The sequence below is a fragment of the Stegodyphus dumicola genome, chromosome 6, assembly GCF_044657685.1.
Source record: "Stegodyphus dumicola isolate Sdum_Otavi_A_Nest chromosome 6, ASM4465768v1".
In the NCBI taxonomy this organism is placed as follows: domain Eukaryota; kingdom Metazoa; phylum Arthropoda; class Arachnida; order Araneae; family Eresidae; genus Stegodyphus; species Stegodyphus dumicola.
The window spans coordinates 149,146,381-149,166,709 of record NC_140773.1 but is presented as its reverse complement, the minus strand read 5'-3'; the positions used below and the strand labels follow the sequence as shown (position 1 = coordinate 149,166,709).

Sequence of the window (20,329 nt, the reverse complement as noted above, 5' to 3'; positions counted from 1 at the left end):
TGTATAACAGTAATTGATCCTATTACTGTTTAACTCTAACCATATCCAGCCCCATGTAATTTATAACTGTGTATACCTTCCAGCAGTTTTGAGAAATGGAAGGTACTGGAAATTTATTGCTAGTCAGGGGAAAACTATATAAGACCGGAAAGAGCATCAGTCCTCAATTTTTAGTTCAGAGCTTAGTTTGGAGCAAAAAGAGATCTCCGTGCAGGTTTTGCTCATTGTGTTAAACAACTCAGTAGTACCAACCAGACAGTTTAGTTGTTAGGGAAGCCTACTGGGGTACCAAAGTGCCCGGATTCAAGTCCTGGGAAAGGTATAGTTGTAACTGTCCATCTCTTTGTAAGAGGCAATGGTGGTTGCTTATTAGGTGCCTCAACGATAAAATGGCCACCACTTCTGGCCTAGGAGTGGCTAGTGCTTAATAGGTGCTTGCCATTAGATTTAAAAAAAAAACTTAGCAGTTTGAAGTGGTAACTATTAATTGTGCTCTATCATACTGAGAAAAGGAGTACTTTTGTGAAAAGTTACAGAACTGTAAAATATTCTTTTGGAAAAATAAATTTTATTAAGCTGTCATCGATTCTGTGTGCATTCAATCCATTATGAACCATACACACGTAACAGTTCTTATGCTCCAGTACCATCTACTGATGAAATTTTGAAGTGATATTTTCTGTTTCTAAGAAAATTCAAAATTCATGACTTGGATTTTGACTTAATGCAAACCATATATTTCTATGACATCTTGCTCATTTTTTTTTATGAATTTATCAAATGTCTGGTGACTGTCAGGGCATCTACATAGATGTGTTATGTAGGAGTAAGAAAAATTCCTCTTATAGAATTACAGTTTGTTTATCATGATTGAAATATATATGTATATGTACAAATTTATTTCTCTAGGAAATGCAGATAATGGAGAGAAAAAAGAAGAGAAGAAATTTGTAATGGAACATCAGTTGGCAGCATTTCATGTAGCAATATCACAAAATAAGAAGGAACGCGTTAATATTTTTAAACAAGTTGGCCCTTACAGGCGGGCTTTATGTGCCCGCCGAGATCTGCAAATAAGAAAATTACTATGCAAACCCATCAATAAGGTAATGCTTCAAGAAATTTTATGCAAATAATTTAATTCATTTATGTCTGTGTAACACAAAGTATATAAATTATACTAAATTTTATTAATCTACAAGGTATACAAGTAACAGAGCTAAGTGTATTGAAAGTTCATTTTTATTTGAAATAGATATACTTGTATTTTATAATTAGAGTCTTCTTTTATTTTTCATGTTTACTACTCCATTTACTGAAAAATAAGACCCCCATTTTTTGCTGCATTTTTGTTCCAAAATTTGGCAGGATCTTATAAATATGCATTTTATTAAACGAAATTGCAGAATGAGAGTGATGAGTTTAAGTGTTAAACTTAGAATAATTTAACTAAATAAACCATACAGTAATTATTGTGCATATAAACTACTTGTGGCTGCCAATATCTGAATGCAAATAATATCTATATGTAGTTGAGCAATTCCAGTTTAGATCTGCATTTACTATACTGGTATACCTGAAAACAAATATGTAATAATGTATCATAAATTTTCCCTAATTTTTCTTTCTATATCATAGTAAAATGTTGTGCTTAATTAGGCAGCTTCCCTTTCATTCTAATCCATAAATATAAATCTGAAACAAATCAGTTCTAATAAGAAACCATAGTTTTATTGAATTTATCAAATATTCAGCTACATTTCTGTTTCCTAAAATTTATCCTAAAATATAAGTCTGTCTGATATTTGAGAGGGTCATATTTTTGAGTAAGTATAGTATATAAATGTACGCTATACTTATATAAATGCAGCTCAATAATGAAAGTGAAAAAATGATTCAGAAAATGTAGGTAATGAAATTTTTTTATCTAATACATTCACGATTCCGCTAAAGCATTTGAATTTTTGTTGACAGATAAATTTCTCTCAATATATTTGCATCAAAATTAGTCTTCCAGATACTTGTTGAAATTCTTGTTTAATGCTCACAAACTATGAAAAATCTCTTAAGCCTTATTTACATGAGGTGGCAAAGTTGCATGATTACCTGACAAGTTTCCCTCACAGACATAATAATAACTCCTCCTTACAGGGCAATGTAGCTTTAATTTGCTCTGAGTTATTAAGACCGTAATAGGAGTTTAACAGACAATATATCTTTTATCACTGTTCAATGATTATATTTATTCATGCTTGAGTTTTAAAAATGTTACAAATTAAGAGAAACACAATGCTACTAGTAGCAAGAAAAATTAAGAAATTTTTTTTTTATAAGCTACAAAGCAAATGATTAATAAATAGTTCTGATAAATTTAAGACTACATAAAACAACAGTGTCTCACTGGACAGGCAATGTGTACATTTTTTAAATGCATCTTTTAAAGGGACTACTTGACATTCTTACAATCACCACACGAATTTTACCATCAGACCAGCTGTTAGTTGTTCTTCTTCTACTTCTTCCATTTGCAGAGAGATAAATTATCTTCCTTGAACAATGCAAGAGTGCAGGAGAGGCATTATCTTTAGAAAAATTACCATTTAGCCCTTTTTTACAGATGGTTAATATAATCGCAGTGCCATGTTTTCCATACTTGTTGGAAACTTTAGTTTTCCTCTGCCAGCATGGTAACAAATTATCTTGCCTGTCTTAAGAGTTCTGGATCTGGATTACATTTATTGATAGTTCTGTGTGTAAGGACTTTCTGTGATAATATTGCATAAGTTTTGTTAGTTTGCTACCAGCTTGCAAAACTGTAAGATATTTCTGATTATAGGTCAGACTTGACTGACTCAAATGCTTTCCAACACTGATGACTGTTTTTATTTTAAAAAGGATTAAGAAATCTTGATTTAGTTTTTAACGTGACGTGTGGTCCAGTTTAAAGGGAGGTTGTCCAAAGAGGTAACATTTACTGAACTCTAATAATTAGAACATCTTTTTATTCCTTCTGACATTAGTGGTCCTCTATGTTGTCAGCTAGGTTTCTTGTATTATGTATGAAACGGAAAAAACTTAAAATTCTTATTAATATAATTATTAGTCAAGTTCATGAGATTGTCGAAAATATCCTAATCTACAATCAAAGTAAATACAGTGTTCACAGGTGGTCACAATTCTTTTAGATGATTGTCTGTAGAACTTGTCATGTCTTATTCTGGCTGATGTGTTTCTTGTAAAAACTGTGAACCATGCCACCACATTCATTTTATGATATGTCTCTAGCGAACAGTCCACATGAGATTATCTTCTGGATTACTCTCCGTGAGTACATGACCCCATCTGAAGTGAGCTGCTGAATGCTTGAAATTCTGTCACTTAAAAATGTCTTAAATTAATGAGGAGACATATTAATCCATGAAGGGATGGTTATGGAGTCTGGCAATTAAATTTTATCAAAATCTAATAATTGTCCACATATTCTTTTTTTTTTTTTTTTTTCCCCCATGATCTAGCATTTCTTAAAGTTCTTAAACCAACTCTAAGTTTGAGATAATTTATAATGTTTTGAACATGTGTATCTATGATTATTTTTTGTTGTCATAATTATTTTTCTTGTAATGGTTTTTTTTTTTTTTTTTTTTGTTAATTTTATTCGTCTTCTAATGCTTTAAATATGTGTCACCTGAGGTTTGAATTAACCTTGCTTGACCTCAGAGCACATGGTGTAAATAAAAACATTTTTGAGAATCTGTTAAATGAGGATTTTAAGATATTAGATTATTAAAAGTAGTTTTGAAATTACTCCATTCCTTGTCCAAACCAGAGAATTCTGGTAGGGGAATTAGGGGAACAGAAGTATTAGGAGTATTTTAATTCATGGCATGAGAACCATCAACTTTTAATTAAAACACAATAACACGCTGAACAAATACTAATTCGGAAGTCAAACAACAAAAATCAGCGTTATATTTTCAAATATCCTGTGAAAATTTGAAAATATTGAAAATTAATTAAATTAAATTGAACCTTAAAAAAAAATTAGACCTGTAAAAATTCAAAATTACACATGTAAAGAATCAATTAAATTAAATTGAACTGATTTTTGTTGTTTGACTTCTGAATTAGCATCAAATTTTAGTTCATTTCTCGAACTTCTATTTGAATATTGAGTAATAAAGTTTTAAATGATTTAACTCATCTTTTTCATAATACACTTCAAATTCCTCTAAACAAACATCAATTTCTTCTAATTCCTTGTTTTAGCTTTTTAGTAATATCCATTATGCAGTTTATTCAAATCTTGAAGCAGAATTTTTAAGAAATCTAGCTGCAGTTTCTGCTACAGTTCTATTATTGTTACAAATTCTTCAGCAGCATCTGAAATGGTTAGTGTGGATCCTTTGTTTGGTTTTGTTTCAAGACATTTAGTATGGACATAGGTGAAGATACTCATTTCTGGCTCCATTTTCCTTAGGAAATAAACAGTAGATTTTGGTATGTGGCTGCTTGCTTTGTCTTGATATAGTTCCACTGATTGATGGCACTGTAGATTAAGAGAAGGTATTTTATATTTGAAAATTGGTTATAAAATATATCCTGCCAATATGTGGAGTTGTTTTTAACATTTTCTGAACTCTTTTTATTTTTAATTTGCCATTATATGACAAACCAGCGACAATCATAAATCCCATTGAAAAACTTTTGTTAGGTTCTTTGATCCATGTTTTAATAATTTTTGCCCTCTTTAATGATAATAAATGAATCTGTTTTTATTCCAGTCATTTAAATACATCCAAAATTCACCTATTGTGATAGCATTTTTCTATTTTTGTTCAGATAAATGTTTCTCATGCTGAGTTCTGCAGCAAGTTTTATGTTTGAGGATATTTTTGGAGAAAGGTGATGCTCACAATGTTTTTTTACCATTTTAAGATTCAAATTAGCATTAATCACTTTGTTTACAGTTGACACTAAACATTTTAACGATTTTACAACTGTCCTTTGACTTGGTGGATTTTCTTTTAATATTAAAGATCTTTGCAACATTCAAAGCATTCCATTTTTTCCTTTGTTATGTATTTGGTACAATTTTTCCACTTGATGCAAAACTTTGAATTTTTTTTCTTTCTTTTTTGACAATATTATTATGGTAGCTTTAAGTACTGAAAAATCCTGTGGCTTTCACAGCATTTTTAAATAATTTTTAATAAAAAATATGAATATTTTTTTTGAAAGAGCACAAAAATAGCTTTGCATCCATTGCTTCTTTAAAAGCACCATTTTGTATAAAAACAAAACTGATAAGTAGCAGACAATAATTTATACTTAAAAAAATGCAGTTGCAGCTGAAAAAACTTCTAAGCAGTTGATTTTTTTTAAACAGCAAAATAAAACTCATCTAAAAGGTATACAAAACTCAGTAGTGAGAGCCTCAGAGTGGCTCGAAGAAGGACCAAATGTTACAAATTAAGAGGACAATGCTACTAGTAGCAAAAAAAATAAATAAATAAATAAATAAATAAAAATAAAAAATAATAAACTCATCTATTTTATGAGAATTAAGTTACAAAGCAGACAATAATTGAAGTTGCTATAATAATAATAATAAAGCACACGTGACCATTATATCTTTAGAATTTATGTTGCCATTGCCAATTTTGAAAAGGTAATTTTTTACCAATAATAAACAGTATAATCATCTCCAATAAGTAGAAGTAGTAATAACAATAAACAGGCGGCAGTTTTAAACTTTTGATTTTGATGTTCAGTGCATGAAAAAAAAATTTTTTTGAAAAAATAAGTTTACACATAGATAATTAGCCCCTAATACAATGTTATTTCATTATTTAAAAAACAGGTAGACCTTTAAGGTAATTCATGACGTGGTGGGTCACCGCTTGTCTCACCGTCTAGAGCAGTAAAATGGCATCTTTGCCTGTACGTAAATTCTCCTAACATGCTTATCTAAAAGTACTAGTTTTAGCAACCAAATTATATAAAAATTATATATAGATATAAAAAATGTTTTTGAATAATTATCTAGAAAATATTGATCACATTTGCAAAATAAAAAATATATTTTACAAAAAAAAAAATCACTGTACTACTTTTTAGATATTTTTTAATGATTTCATAATAGATTTGAAACAGAGAAGATTTTCGCTCCAGGTTGCTGCAGGTTTGAAAAGGAAGATATTTAGAAGGCTGTCATGTTTATTTACATTTCACCTCTCCTTTCCACTGCTTAGGATATTTTTCTATGGTGAATCACACTCGCATATCCATTCAGTATTCAATGAGATTTCATGTTACAGAGTTATATTTTAATTTCTTTCGGAAAAAAATACTAAATATTTTTCAAGTTTTAACATTATTGCAATTTATAAAAATATATAAATTTGCATTATCAACATATATAAAATGAATATGATGCTTGAATTTAAAAATATTTGAATGGTGCTGCCATCTAGTAGCAGCAGTTCCTACATATGCGGTGGGACGCATTTGTCTCACCTTTTCATTTCAATTATTCTTAATTAATATATATGAATTCAAATAATAATTTTTGTTAGAAAGGGAAACTAACATAAAAAATTCATTCTAATACCAAAAGTTGTTGTTCAGACGATTTAAATTGCATTCAAATTAAGGAAAAAAACTGCTTCAAAATTAGACCTGTAAAGAATTTTTATTTTACATCATTTCCATGAATGAATACTAGTGCTGCCATCTGTTATACATTTAGAGAACTGAAAGGCAGAATTGTATGTATTTTAAATGGAATTTTGCAGCTTTCATCTTGCAGATAAAAACTGATAGAAAATATGCCGAAGGTCCTTAATTTTAATCATCTGAAATTTCTATCTTGTTTTTATGACTGCTATTTTGAATGTGAATTATCATTTTGGAGAAATATTTTTGACGATTCCCTGAAAAATGTGATTGATCATCTTTTGAATGAGTTATAATTTGTTCCTTTTCTAATATAAGGGTGGGTTACTGGAGTTTCTGAGCAAGGATTTAAACATAAGCATTTCAAAATTATTTTATTTTTTTCTAATGAAGAGCTCTTAAACAACTTTCCGCTTTTGGGGATGTGAATTCTTTTATTAAACGGCTCTAAATTTGCTGACTTCATTTTGGCGATTTTTAAGATCAGTTTCTATAGAAAATGGTTAATTCGGAGATCTAGGAATTTTTCAATTTTTTTAAAACATTATAACATTGATAAATTTAACTAAAATAGTGGTAATATATTGAAATTATATTTAAGGAATAACATTAAAATAAAACATTTTTATTTTTTTGCTATCATATTATAAAGTGACATTACTTTCCTTTTTGGCAACTTATTATACAGTATTTTGAATCTGAAAAATAAACAAGGTACTAAATGCTATAAAGCACAGTTTACAAAACAATTCATAGCAAAAGCAAAATAGGTATGTAATTAATTAAAAATTTCTTCCTTTTAATATTTCATGGTGAGAATTTTCCTTGTGTGATTGTCTCAGAATTGTCAGAATATGCATCCAGTTTTCTCTATAAAATTAATTTTATACTTTTCCACTTTTCCCCCCCCCCTCCTGTTTCAGAATTGGTAGGGCTAATTTTTTAGGATTTTAAACATAGCAACTTGGAAAGGTTAGAAGGATTTGAAGACACGATTTATAGACCCACAATTCTAGAAGTCTCGAGAAAAATGTCTTCATTGTATTAACACATAATGGATGTATTTTACAGAAAGTTTGTGATGAATTTCTTACATTTTGGAGAATTTTTGAAGGAACAATGGAAACATAATGTTTGAATGTTGTACTTCTGATACTAGAAGTATTTTTCTTAACATGTTTATCTTCCCTTTATTTTCTCAACTTTTTACTAGACACAACTATGAAAAATATCAAAAATGTTTCTAATCTTTTTGCATGGGCAGGCATTTCTAAAAAAGAATTTTTCTACTAACAAAGAAATTGAAAACTGACAATTTAAAAGATTCACGTTATACATATGTCTTAATGGATCATACACAGGGCTGGCACTAGGCATTTTGCACCTGACACAATCTCTGTGGATCCTAAATTTTTCTCCCTAGTGCCTTCCTAAATTATGCTGCCTTGTGCTCATCTTAATTCTGCTCCCAATGCCTGCCCTAAAATCTAAACATTTTGCCATCTCTGCATTTTCTTGCTCAGTGTGTCACTAAATTTCAAAAATGCTGCATCATCGATTCTGAAACCAGCCCTTACTATATATAATTTCATATTTATTCTGAATGTTCAGCTTTTTCTTTACATTCTAAATGCATTTTTTTTTTTTTTTTTTTTTTTTTTTTTGAATTACAGAAATCTTTAATTAATTCCAAAAATTCTAAAGAGGAAACGTACTGAAGAAAGAAACTGAATACATAAACAGGAAGAAAATTATTCTTCAAAAATATGTAATTTTAGACTTTACCATAACTTCCTCTTTCCATTTCCTCACCATAATGCAAAGCAGATAGTTTTAAATTGAGGTTTTTGGATTGTAAGACAGAGTGTTTTTGCCTTTTACTTGGATGCTGCTTTATTCTTGCCAGCTCTGATAATTTGTAATTATTCATCTTTGTGTTATCGTTGGTAACATTTGAATTTGCTACGACGGTAGAGTTACTGAGACAGCTTAGATTAAAATTAAATAGTGTAATCTTTGACTAGTGATCCATATTTTTAGTTTGAATTTGACTGTTTCTGTTTAATTGCATCACCACAAACTGTAGTGGATTTTATCAACATAAGAACATACCTGTGTGTTCTAAGATCTTTTTAAATAACAGGTTTATTTAAACCTTTATGTGACTTTTAGACATAGTTATACATTACTTTTAGACATAATGATACATTACTTTTAGATATAGCGATAATTTACATCTATCAGAGGTTTTGGACTATTTAACCACATTAAGTAAAACCTCGTTAGGTACACTGTTAAGACATATTGGCAAGTTAGGAGATAAAGCATGCAGAAATAGTGGGAACATTGGTTTGTGTATTGAAACAGATTTCTAACTGTTAGAAAAGATGTTTAAAAGAGAAGAAAATTGATATAAATTAAGCCAAAGTGTCTGGGAAGGCTTCAAATTAAAAAGACTCATAAATATTTTGTTGTGTGTTGTTGTTTTAAAACAAATATTTTCTAGCTTTTAATGTGTAATTATCCTAGTACCATTTAAGAATCAATGTTATAAATTGTATGCATTTTAAACTGTGAAAATGTTATTAGATTGTGATTTAATAGTGCTTTTTTAACGAATGTTTTTAAAAAATAAATTTTAAATCTGAAAGTTGAAAAACATCTGAAAATCTGATTTTAAATTACTTCCAAAGGGGCGTTTTATTTACGTTTTGTGTGTTACCTTTATTTATTAAATATCATGTTCTTCGCACTTAAACCATAAAATTCAGTTCAAACACAATATCGCAAAATAATTTTAAAATGAGCATATCTTTAGAGTTTCCAATACACAGTTCTGCAGGTTAGAGATAAAAAGGTTTTTTCCTCCCATAGAGTGTTGTCATTGCTCTTTTTAAATCGTTGAGTTTGTTAATAAAAAATTCATTAAAGTTTTACAAAATATGAAATAGATAATAAAACAAATTCAAATTAGGGCTTCCAGCCCACATTTGGGTGGAAATGTACGTTATTCAAAATTTGATGGCTCTAGTTACCGTTGTTTTATCACAATGCGAGAAACATACATACATTTATGTAGCTTCTTCATTATTTAGTTTCTTTAAATATAATTCAGGGCGATAATATTTGGTGGCAACAATTCGAAAAGTGAATCAGACATTTATAGCTAACAATGCAAAATGCCAAAACGAAAATAACAGTCCTTCAGGGCGAATTGCCCCTTTGGACTAATAAAATTTAATAGTGATCATGTAAATCTATAACAACTAAGCGTACTTAACCCCTTCGCGCCGGGTAGCGGAAACGCGCGCTTATCGCGGAGGCCGGCAGTGTGTTACGCGAGTGTCTGTCCAGGGCCGAGGGCTATTTTGCTATTAAGCCTAAATCCATGAAATTTCCGAAGTATCAACACATTGTTTAATAATGCTCTATAGAGTATTTAAACGGCTTATGCTTTATAGATATTTTTATATATACTTTAATTACCTTATTTCTTGTTTAAATGCATATTTTACACATTTTATTTTCATTACTCACCATTTTATGACTTTTAACATTATACATCTGAAAACTAAATATATTACTTAAAATTCTCTTTTCGTATGAAAAATTTGAAAACAGGGATCTACACACAGTCCTACGTTACATTCCTTGCACTCGTAATAACTCATTTGCCGTTTTGGAGGATTTTTCCAGGAATGTGAACAAACGAAGCATCGTCATCTCATTTTCTTATCAGTCTCTTCTGAGCAAAGTTTTGGAAAATATCTTTCAGTTAATCTGAGCGGATTTAATAATTCTGCTGATCTTGGTGTGATTGCAACGGTAAAAACAGAAAGAATTCACGTCTAACAAATTTTCTATTAAAAAATATTTATTCGGTCTGTTTCTATTAAAAACAGAAAGAATTCACGTCTAACAAGATCTAATTTAAACCGAAATAACCAACACTTTAACGAAAATAAAACTTCTCTACTTGCAATAAACAGCTACCACATGCGAATTTAAAGAGACGTCATAAATCACACGATTCGGAAACATTTATTTCCTTTTTTGTTTATATAATCAAAAACACGTGTATGTGAGTCATGTTTCTAACATTTCAAGTAGAAGGTCTAATGCACATGTATCTGAAACCATATGGACATACAGTGCTATCTTGTGGCAGAAATTATAATTTTTAAAACGTTCCAGGACACTGGCACAAATACGTGACAGTCGGGGCTGAACGGGAAAACGCTCTGGCACGCCTGCGTGTCGGCCGGGAAGTGATTGTGTTTGTTGCTGGCACGCAGACATGACAGTCGGCGTGAAGGGGTTAACTACCTAATTTAATTATTTGTAACTAACTACTCACCTTTAAAAGTTATCTCTGCATATTAAACCAAGTTATTGCCTTTCAATAATCCTTACTGTGGTCACAAGATACAGTACAAAAACATAAAAATTGATGTAAAACTTCGTCTTTTCATCCAGTGAGACTTAAAATAATACAAAACAACTCGTCATCTTTGATGCTTTAGTGGCTTATTGTAACCTTAAATTATATATTAACTGGGTTACAACCCAGTAACTCTACATGATGTCATGACACAAACTGTATCAGACAGACGGAGCACAACTAACTTTCAAAACTTACCAACCTTTCAAACTTACCTACATCAGGCTTTCAGGTTTTATTTACTAAACCTGTAGACTAAGTACAGTACAAAGTCTGTAATCCGGACATCCATTATCTGGAATGATCTATAATCCGGACCTCAAAGCCACAAACTTTTTTTTTGGGGGGGGTATGCTTTACGCATGCGCATTTAATGTGCACTTCCAATAGTGAAGAAAGTGACAAAGAGGTTATTGAAAACGAAAAAATTTCGATTGACAAATTAGTTGGTATTCTTGACACAGCAGAACTTTTTGACTGAACAAGAAATTATGTCTGTTTATAGAATTAAAGAGAAAGTATTAGCACAAGACTTAAACAATTTACATTGAAAGAAATGTTTAATAAAGCAAACAAATAAATATTATTATTATTTTTTTTTTTTTTAATTTTGATACCCTTTAGATCATAATCGTTCTTTATTTCATAAATTACGTTTTTATATTTTTAATTTTATGATTTCTGCATGCCATCTTACGAGATTTAAATTGATGATCTATAATTCTGAAAAACCCCTAATCCGGAATTGCCGATGTCCTGAGGAGTCTGGATTACGGACTTTGTACTGTACCTGGCAAAATAAGACATAAAAAAAAAAAAAAAAAAAAAAAAAAAAAATCATAAAGCTAACTAATTCAGAAGTCAAACAACAAAAATCAGCGTTATATTTACAAAATTTTCACAGGACTAGTTTCAATGGTTTTACCGAACCACCATCTTCAGGTAAAACCATCGAAACTAGTCCTGTGAAAATTTTGTACGGTTTTGCAGCTGAAGATGGTGGTTCGGTAAAACCATCGAAACTAGTGTGAAAATTTTGTAAATATAACGCTGATTTTTGTTGTTTGACTTCTGAATTAGTATTTATTCGGCGTGTTATTGTGTCTTAATTATAAAGCTAACTGTTAGTAAAACGTAAACAAAATGTCCCTAATCGTCTTTCAAATATGTCCAACTATTATACGTGTAAAAATATTTAATGCTACTTGATAAGTTTTATAAAGTGGATTTTATTCTCAGAATTGTTTTATAGTTATGTTTATTAAATTATGTTTAATAAGAATGCATCCTACTTATGGATCTATTTTATTCCTAGAGTGTTATTGCAAAAGTAAAGTTCAGACAGAAGTTGATCGAATTTAATTGAATTTTTTCAGCTCATATTTGCTGATAGGTCCTTAATTTTTTTCATTAATGGTCCTTAAAAGTCTTTGAAAGTACTTAATTTCCATGTGCAGAAATGTGTATGAACCCTGATAATTGGGACAAGTTTGATGAAATCTTCAACTAATTTGGATGAAGCAGTAAAATCCTTGGAAATTAAATGATACTCTAATTTCGAATAGATAAGCTGCCATGGTGTATACGCCGCATACATGATAATTGACTTTTAAAAAAAAAAAAGGAAGTTCATCGGGATAAGCCGTACTGCTGTATACGCCACAGAAAAGCATTCCGGAATACAACACTTAATATTCATTTATTCAGTAATTCCCTGCCACATTGATGTAATTGTCATCAATAATGTTTTATAATGTTTAGAACATAAATATGATCAGTAACATATAAATAAATAAAGAAGAAATACAGGGGTTGGACAAAAATATGGAAACACCTTTAAAAAAACATGTTTCTTTGCTTAATATGGTGTAGGAAACCCGTTGGCATCCAAAACAGCTTGCAGTCTTCTCAGAATGGATAAATACAGTTCCTGTATGTTTGCCAAGGGAATATTATACCATTCTTCCTGCAAAACGGTGGCAAGTTCAGATAACGATGTTGGCGGTGGATAACGAGAACGCACTTTCCGTTCCAATGTAGACCACAAAGGTTCAATAATATTCAGGTCTGGTGACTGTGGTGGCCAGGGAAGATGGGACAACTCATCCTTGTGCTCAGAAAACCAGTCCTGGATAATGTGAGCTGTGTGAACAGGGGCTTTGTCGTCTTGGAAGACACCATCACCATCGGGGAACAAAGTTTGTACCATGGGATGAACTTGATCGGCCAAAATGTTCACATAAGTCTTGGCAGTCATGTGCCCTGACACAGTTATCATGGGGCTAGCAGAGAACCACGATATGGCTGCCCAAACCATAACAGAACCCCCGCCATGTTTCACTCTTGGCAACAAGCAGTCTGTATTACAGGCTTGAGATGGTGTTCTCCAGACGTAAACTCGGCCAGAAGTGGGAAACAATGTGAAAGAAGACTCGTCAGACCATATTACTCGCTTCCACTGCTCTATAGTCCAGTCTTTATGACTTAAACAACACCTTTTCCTGTTACGGGCATTAGCATCACTGATGAGTGGCTTCTCAATTGCAGCACGGCCAGCAATTCTCTGTTTATGAAGCTCCCTTCTAATTGTTTTGGTACTCACAGGGTTCGGTAACACAACATTCATTTCAGCAGTAACTTTTGCAGCTGTGGTCTTCTTATTTTTAGTCACAATTGCCCTTAATGATCGTCTGTCACGATCACTCAGGACACACTTTCGTCCGTGCTGTGATTTAGCAGATGATGTTTTTCCGCTTTTCAAATATGCGGAATAAATCTTCGATACAGTACCTCTTGAAACACTAAACACCTCGGCTACCTTGCTTACGGAAGCACCTACCATACGTCCTCCAACAATTTGCCCACGTTCGAAGTCTGTTAACTCTGACATAATGCAATAACAACCTCACGTAACAGTACTCCGACAACAACTGAACTGTTTAGCACATTTACGAAGTTGTATAGGTGGCGTCAGTAGTAAAAAATGCCAGCGCCACCTATATATTTCATTAAAATCAATCTTTCTTTTCAAACATGCATTTCACAAGGTGTTTCCATATTTTTGTCCATCCACTGTATCTTACCTTGAACTTGACAAAAACAAACACTTATGATTTCTAATAGATATTATTTTTACGGGTTCGGTAAACTTCATTTATCACCATAAATTACCATATTATGAAAAAGAATATGCAAATTAGATAAACAAATAGAAATTTTTAATTAAATTAAACTACATTTATTTATATAAAACCTTCAAAATTTGACTCGTTGATGTCAAAATAAAGTAAATTTAACAAATGACCACCAAGGTCAGTTTCATCACTCTGTTCTAAATCACTTCTTTCAACATGACTCTCTTCACTTTCATTTTCTTTTTCGATGATTTATAATTTAACACTCTGAGCGGCCAGTGTTTTCACTAAGAAAGTGCAAATTTTCCAAAACTACTATGAGAACAAGTTATTTTTATTTTAATGTAAAAACTCTCCTGGTATTTCATACTTGGATTTGTTTTATTTTGATTTATTACCTTAATTTCTTCGATATATTTTAATGTGCATGTGTATATACTTTCTTACAGATATCACAAAAATATTCTAGCGACAAGGCCATATATATACGTATATATAGAGGGTTAATGAAAGCCGATTGTACCAGCTTGGACTGATTACCATGCTTTATTGATCCATAAGGCAGCCTCCTCATGCGGAGCTTTTCTCATTCGTCCCAAATTTGTGAAGGACTGGAGTCCACTTTGCAGCCATTTTGCTTCAGATCTTACCATATCCGCTAAATGGGATCGCACTGAATCCAGAATGATAAGTCCTCCAGGATTGGAAAAAAACACCTTTCCTTTTTCGACAAATTTCTCTCAGCCAAACATCACTTCTTTCATTGGCGCAAATAATAACTTCTTTAGAGAATTTTCCTTTTGGAACTGTTTTTCGTTTGAAAATTATCAAAAGGGTTAACTTCTCTCCATTTTCGGCACAACCCAAAACACAAGTAAAAGAAGTCTTTTCATTCCCAGTTGTTAACACTGAAATAGTTTTTTCACTTATTGAATGAACATTTCTGCTCGGAGGATAGAAGTAACGGGCACTTTGACCATATTAATTATTTGCCCTCTTTTCAAATTTTGTTCTTTAATTTTCTTAGATGTGTAGTGCAAAAAAACTATCTTTTTTCCAAGCCAGTCCACGGGAAGCTTTTGTCCAACTGTTGTTTTGGTCCTGACAGATAATTTCTTTCGCTTCATGAATCTGAAACACCAAGTACGTCCTCCAAAATTTTTAATGCCCATGTGTCGAGAAATTACCTTTGCTTACTCTAACTGTTGATACTGATAATCCACTTTCTCTCTGCTTTATTGTCCATTTCTCTAAATTGTCTTCTAGAACAGACCAGGCTATGACACCAGTTTGACGAGATCTTTTATTCTTAGGCATTCTTTAATTCTTCTTGTTCAGACTTCCACCGCCGAATGTATTGCTCATTAACTTGAAATTCATTAGCCACAGCGCGATTTCTAATTTTGATTGCTTTCTTTGACGCCGAAAGCTTAAAAGCAGCTGTATAACTTTTTCGTTGAGCCATAATAATATTTTTAAAGCGCAAATGACAAGGCAAGCAAAAAGCAAGCTACAAAGCAGTAAAAACTTGTAAGAATGAACATAGCACTTAGAAAGTAAACGTAGTTGTTTCCATTAAAAAAAGTCCTAGGAAAACATGGGCAAAACCATGGAGTTTAGTAGAAAGTACATGCTTTACAGTGTCTTTACAGAGAGTGCCACCTACCTTAGTTAGGCAAGTTTGACCTTATTGCAATCTGAAGTTAGAATATTGTAGCGAATTCTTACCGTTTCACTTGTGCATAACTTACGATATAGCAAAGTTTTAAAAAACAGAGGAAAAGTAAAATTCCCTCAAATACGCTGCCGACCTAAATTTCAATTTTTAAACACGTATAAGCCACAGCTTATCTACCCGAAATTAGAATACTCAAATTAGGCATAATTATGTAAGAAATTTTGACCTTGGTACTTAAAAATCCTTATTTTATTAAATTTTCCTGAATTCATCTCTCTAAACTGCATGATTGATTTCTGCAGATTGTTATGTAATATCAGCCAATATAACTTCAGAAACTTTAAATTAACCAATCAAAATGAAGCTAAATCAGAACCAAAACATTCTGAATTGGGTTTTCATCTTCAGCATATCACAATCACTGTTTGCTTTTCTTCAAGAGCAGATGCATGTACTGTGCTAGTTTATTGGTCATGCATCAAGAATGTTCACCTGTAACAAAAACCAATGTTTTGTCAAGAAATAAAAGAATTGTTTTACTGGCCATGCTTGCAAGTATCTAAGTCTTCTCTTCTAAATTATTACATATAGTAGAATAAAAGGAATATATATATCTACCATAAATGGTAAGTTGTCTAACATAAAGAAAGCACAGACTTTAAATAAATAAATAAATAAATAAATACAGCATGGCTTAGCAGAGTTATATATTCTGTCTTATTCTTTTATGAATAATATGAATAAATTAATTAACTTCACAGCAATTTGCGGGACATTAATTGTATTTAATTAAATTTCTTCAATTTTTTCCCTCTCTCTATATATATATATATATATTTATATATAGTGTATATAGGGTGTTTCTGAATTTGACCAACAAATTCAAGAGGGGTGATAGTAGGCATCAAGAGGATGGAATATAGCCATAGAACATAGGGTCCAAATCATGTTTAGTGGAACAAAATAGCAAAAATAATGAAGGGTATGATGTCGAATGGGGGGAAAAAGGGCCAATAGTAAATAGAAAAACATTTATTTGACGTAAAACAAATTTACAGTGCATCTCAGTTCAACATCAGAAAGGAGATGGCAAGAGACTTTATAGGAATTGTTACAAGTTGTTACTGCGATAGTCATTGCGTAGCCAACACCGAAGGGCAAAGGATTGCTGCACACATTCATATTTACTCAGTATGAAAGTGATGTATCCTAAAGCAACAATGATCCATGCTGTCAGATCCTCTATTGTATCCCAACCGTCTGATAGACAATCACTTTCAAGTGGACCCAGAAGAAGAAATCCAAGAAACAGAGTTTCAGGGAGCAAGGAGGCCAAGTGACAGATCCACTGCATTCAGTCCGCCTCTAGGGGCCGAGCGGTAAAGTCCCTGAATACTGGTAGCTCGATCCACAGTTCGAATCCTGATGAACAGGCTGTCTCTATGGTTGTTTTCGTGCTTTTCCCCATGGGTAACATGTGTGCGAGCAAGTTTCCCTTAGGAAGTCCTTCGTGAAGGCATTCCTCGTGTTAGGCAGGTGGCCTTCGAATGCTTTTCCATAATTAACAAACTATCTACCAGGATATGTATCTTCAAGGTGGTTACTCACCACAGTTGCAAAATGTGCTGGTGCACCATCCTGCATGAACCATATGTTTTGGCACACAGAGGCCGATATTCTTTGCATCAAATCTTGGACGATGTGCTGTGGGAAAACAAATTAGTTTATGCCATTGAGACATTTTGGCAGAAGGTATGGTCCCAACAGATAATCTGTGAGAATCCCTGCCTAGATGTTAATACCAAACTTGTATTGACAGACGATGAGACCGCATTGTAGGAATTTTCGGACATTCACATATGCACATTGTGCATGTTGACCATGCCTTCTTTCATAAAGCAGGCTTCCTCTGAGAATAAAACAGTAGCGAAAAATTGTGAATTATTCTGTGTGTGGCATCAAGCATCGAGCATGGGAACTCTACCCAAAGGGAGTAGTCGACATTGCCTAGGAGTTGAACATTCTGCATGTGGGAGGGGTGCATGTTTTCTGCATGCAGAACCTTTCTCTTGATTTTATGACAAATACCCAATTCAGCTGCGACCGATCATTTGATGGGGGAACTAGCAAACCACTACAATACTTGGTTTTCTGTTTCAAGTGTGCACACACTGCACCTTAGCCCCTGCATTGCATCTCATTATTTGGAAGGATCCCATCTCCCTCAGCCATCGATAAATGTACAGGAAGGTGGTATGAAAAAAAAAAAAAACCTCCTCAGATATTGCTTTTTGTCTATGCTTTATGCCAAGCATCCGCTGCCACTGCTTGCTATAAATCAGATGCATATCTGCATATTCTTCATTAGTGTAATCTGACATGTTTCCGAATGAAGTTAAACACCTACGAATTCTGGAGTGCCCACTAAAGAATACTTGCTCGCTTCTTTTATTTTCCTCATACACATAGAAAATTTTCATATGAAAAGGTTTCTTCTCGACTGCTCCTTTTATTTTCCACATACATGCTGGAAATTTGCATGTGAAAAGGTTTTTTTCTTTCCGACCACAGTGTTTCTAATCATTGCATTTGTTTGACCGCTTTTCATCTGGCTCACTATCCTCTAGAAGTCTGGTTTTTGTGATTTTTCATTCACTAAATGTTGTTCACAACCCAATGTTCTATGATAATTTTTCATCCTCTTGATGCCTACTATAATCCCTCTGAATTTGGAAACGCCCATTATATTAAATGAATCATGCATATTTTTTTACAACAAATTTAGCGTTCCAGGCTTGCTCTTTCTGTCATCAAGGCAAGTGTCTGTATTAAGAACAATGCTGCACCCTTTAGCATTTATACTGTAACATGAAAGACTACAACAATCGATTGCTATTCTAGCTGCAAGATTTATCAAATGATGGTGATACAATTAACAATAATATTCCTTCATTACCTTAATGTTGTTTACTTTTCAACCCAGTGGTATAAAATGATTATTCTATTATAAATTTGTTTCTTGCCAGCCCCAAATTTTGAGTTACTAAATGCATCATTTATCTATTAGTGTTGTACATTGCTGCAGATTTAATTTGGTAGCTATTTGCAGCCAGTTTCTTTTAACTGTTTCTTTATCATATCATGTCAGAGTTAAAACCTGCATGTAGTATTATTGCAGAAAGTCTAACATTTCTAGCATTATATGTATTCTAGCATATATGTAAATCATTAAATTCAACAGGTGTATTGCTACATTTGTTGTTCTGTCTTCACTATGGGCACATTTAAGATATTGGGATAATTATTTTGCAGTTTATCAATGCATTTATATATTCATTGCATTTGCTGTTCCATTTACATCATGGAGCTGTATTTTATATTAGTCCGAAATGTTTACAAAAGTGGGTGTAGTGCACTAACTTTGTATTTCCACTTTTTCAGTTGTTTGTATGTGACATGAATTATATATGTATAAGTAGCACATGACATGTTCCTTTATTTTGTATATCATTCTTATCCATCTTTCAAAATATTGCAGTGAATGGTGTTTGTTACATGATATTTTGTACAGCTTCTATTTTCAAAATTTAATTAAATTTAATATTTTAGTTTACAGCTAGCTCAACTGTGACTTACAGTCCTCAGTATAGTGTTGTGGATAAGGATTTATATAAACAAAGTCTTGAGTTTCTGAAGTTAAAGAAACCTGCTGAACCTCAACCGCAAACTGTGGATGTTTGTTAAGAAATGTGATTTTAATGTATATAAGAAAATCATATGATATTCATCAAAATAAAATTGTTTCATATAAATGATTTATGCTAGTGAGTTTTATTTTTCTGTAAGCATGATTTCTAATTGCTTGCTGTGCAATGAATTCAGAGGAAAAAGTCACTTCATATGTCATTAATTTCATAATTATTTTGAAAAAGCTTATTTTGTTTTTTAAATTACTGTGCAGCAATAAAATAATTTCAATAATTTGTTGTAAGAATCATGATAGCCATATTTTATAGGAATCAGTTTATATTATGGAGGTAAGAAAGGAAGGAGGGGGCCAACCCAGCACTACGAGTGAAGAACTGCTCCGAGGCTTCAGTCTCTAGATGGGGTGTTTTTGAATTGTTTACATTCAGAAGCTCCCTTGACAGCACTCTGATAGTATTTTGACACATGAAAGTTCTATACAAATCGAAAAACGGGACACTTTTGCATAAAAGAAACATTCATTGTCTGATTGATTATAGCAATTTGTATAGTTTAGTTATATTTACCCAAAAATCACATCACGGTTATTTTTGGATAACTAACAACTGCAATTTTGAATATGAATTTGTTTTATAAAATTCTAAGCTGATGAACTGTAAAAATATAGATTTTAGTAAAAATGTTGTGCTTAAA

At 32.1% G+C, this 20,329-nt stretch overlaps 1 protein-coding gene across 3 annotated transcripts in view; it reads left to right on the top strand.

Moving 5' to 3' along the window:
- Window positions 1-19,743, top strand: part of LOC118198106 (uncharacterized) — a 207,124-nt gene extending 187,381 nt beyond the window's left edge. For all 3 annotated transcript variants that reach the window (XM_085818997.1, XM_035369711.2, XM_085818998.1), the window contains 2 exons: window positions 910-1,106; window positions 19,538-19,743. In XM_085818997.1, coding sequence (XP_085675123.1) covers window positions 910-1,106; window positions 19,538-19,672 — 332 coding nt within the window. In that variant the 3' untranslated portion in view covers window positions 19,673-19,743. The remainder of the gene's footprint in view (window positions 1-909; window positions 1,107-19,537) is intronic.
- Window positions 19,744-20,329: the final 586 nt, after the last annotated feature.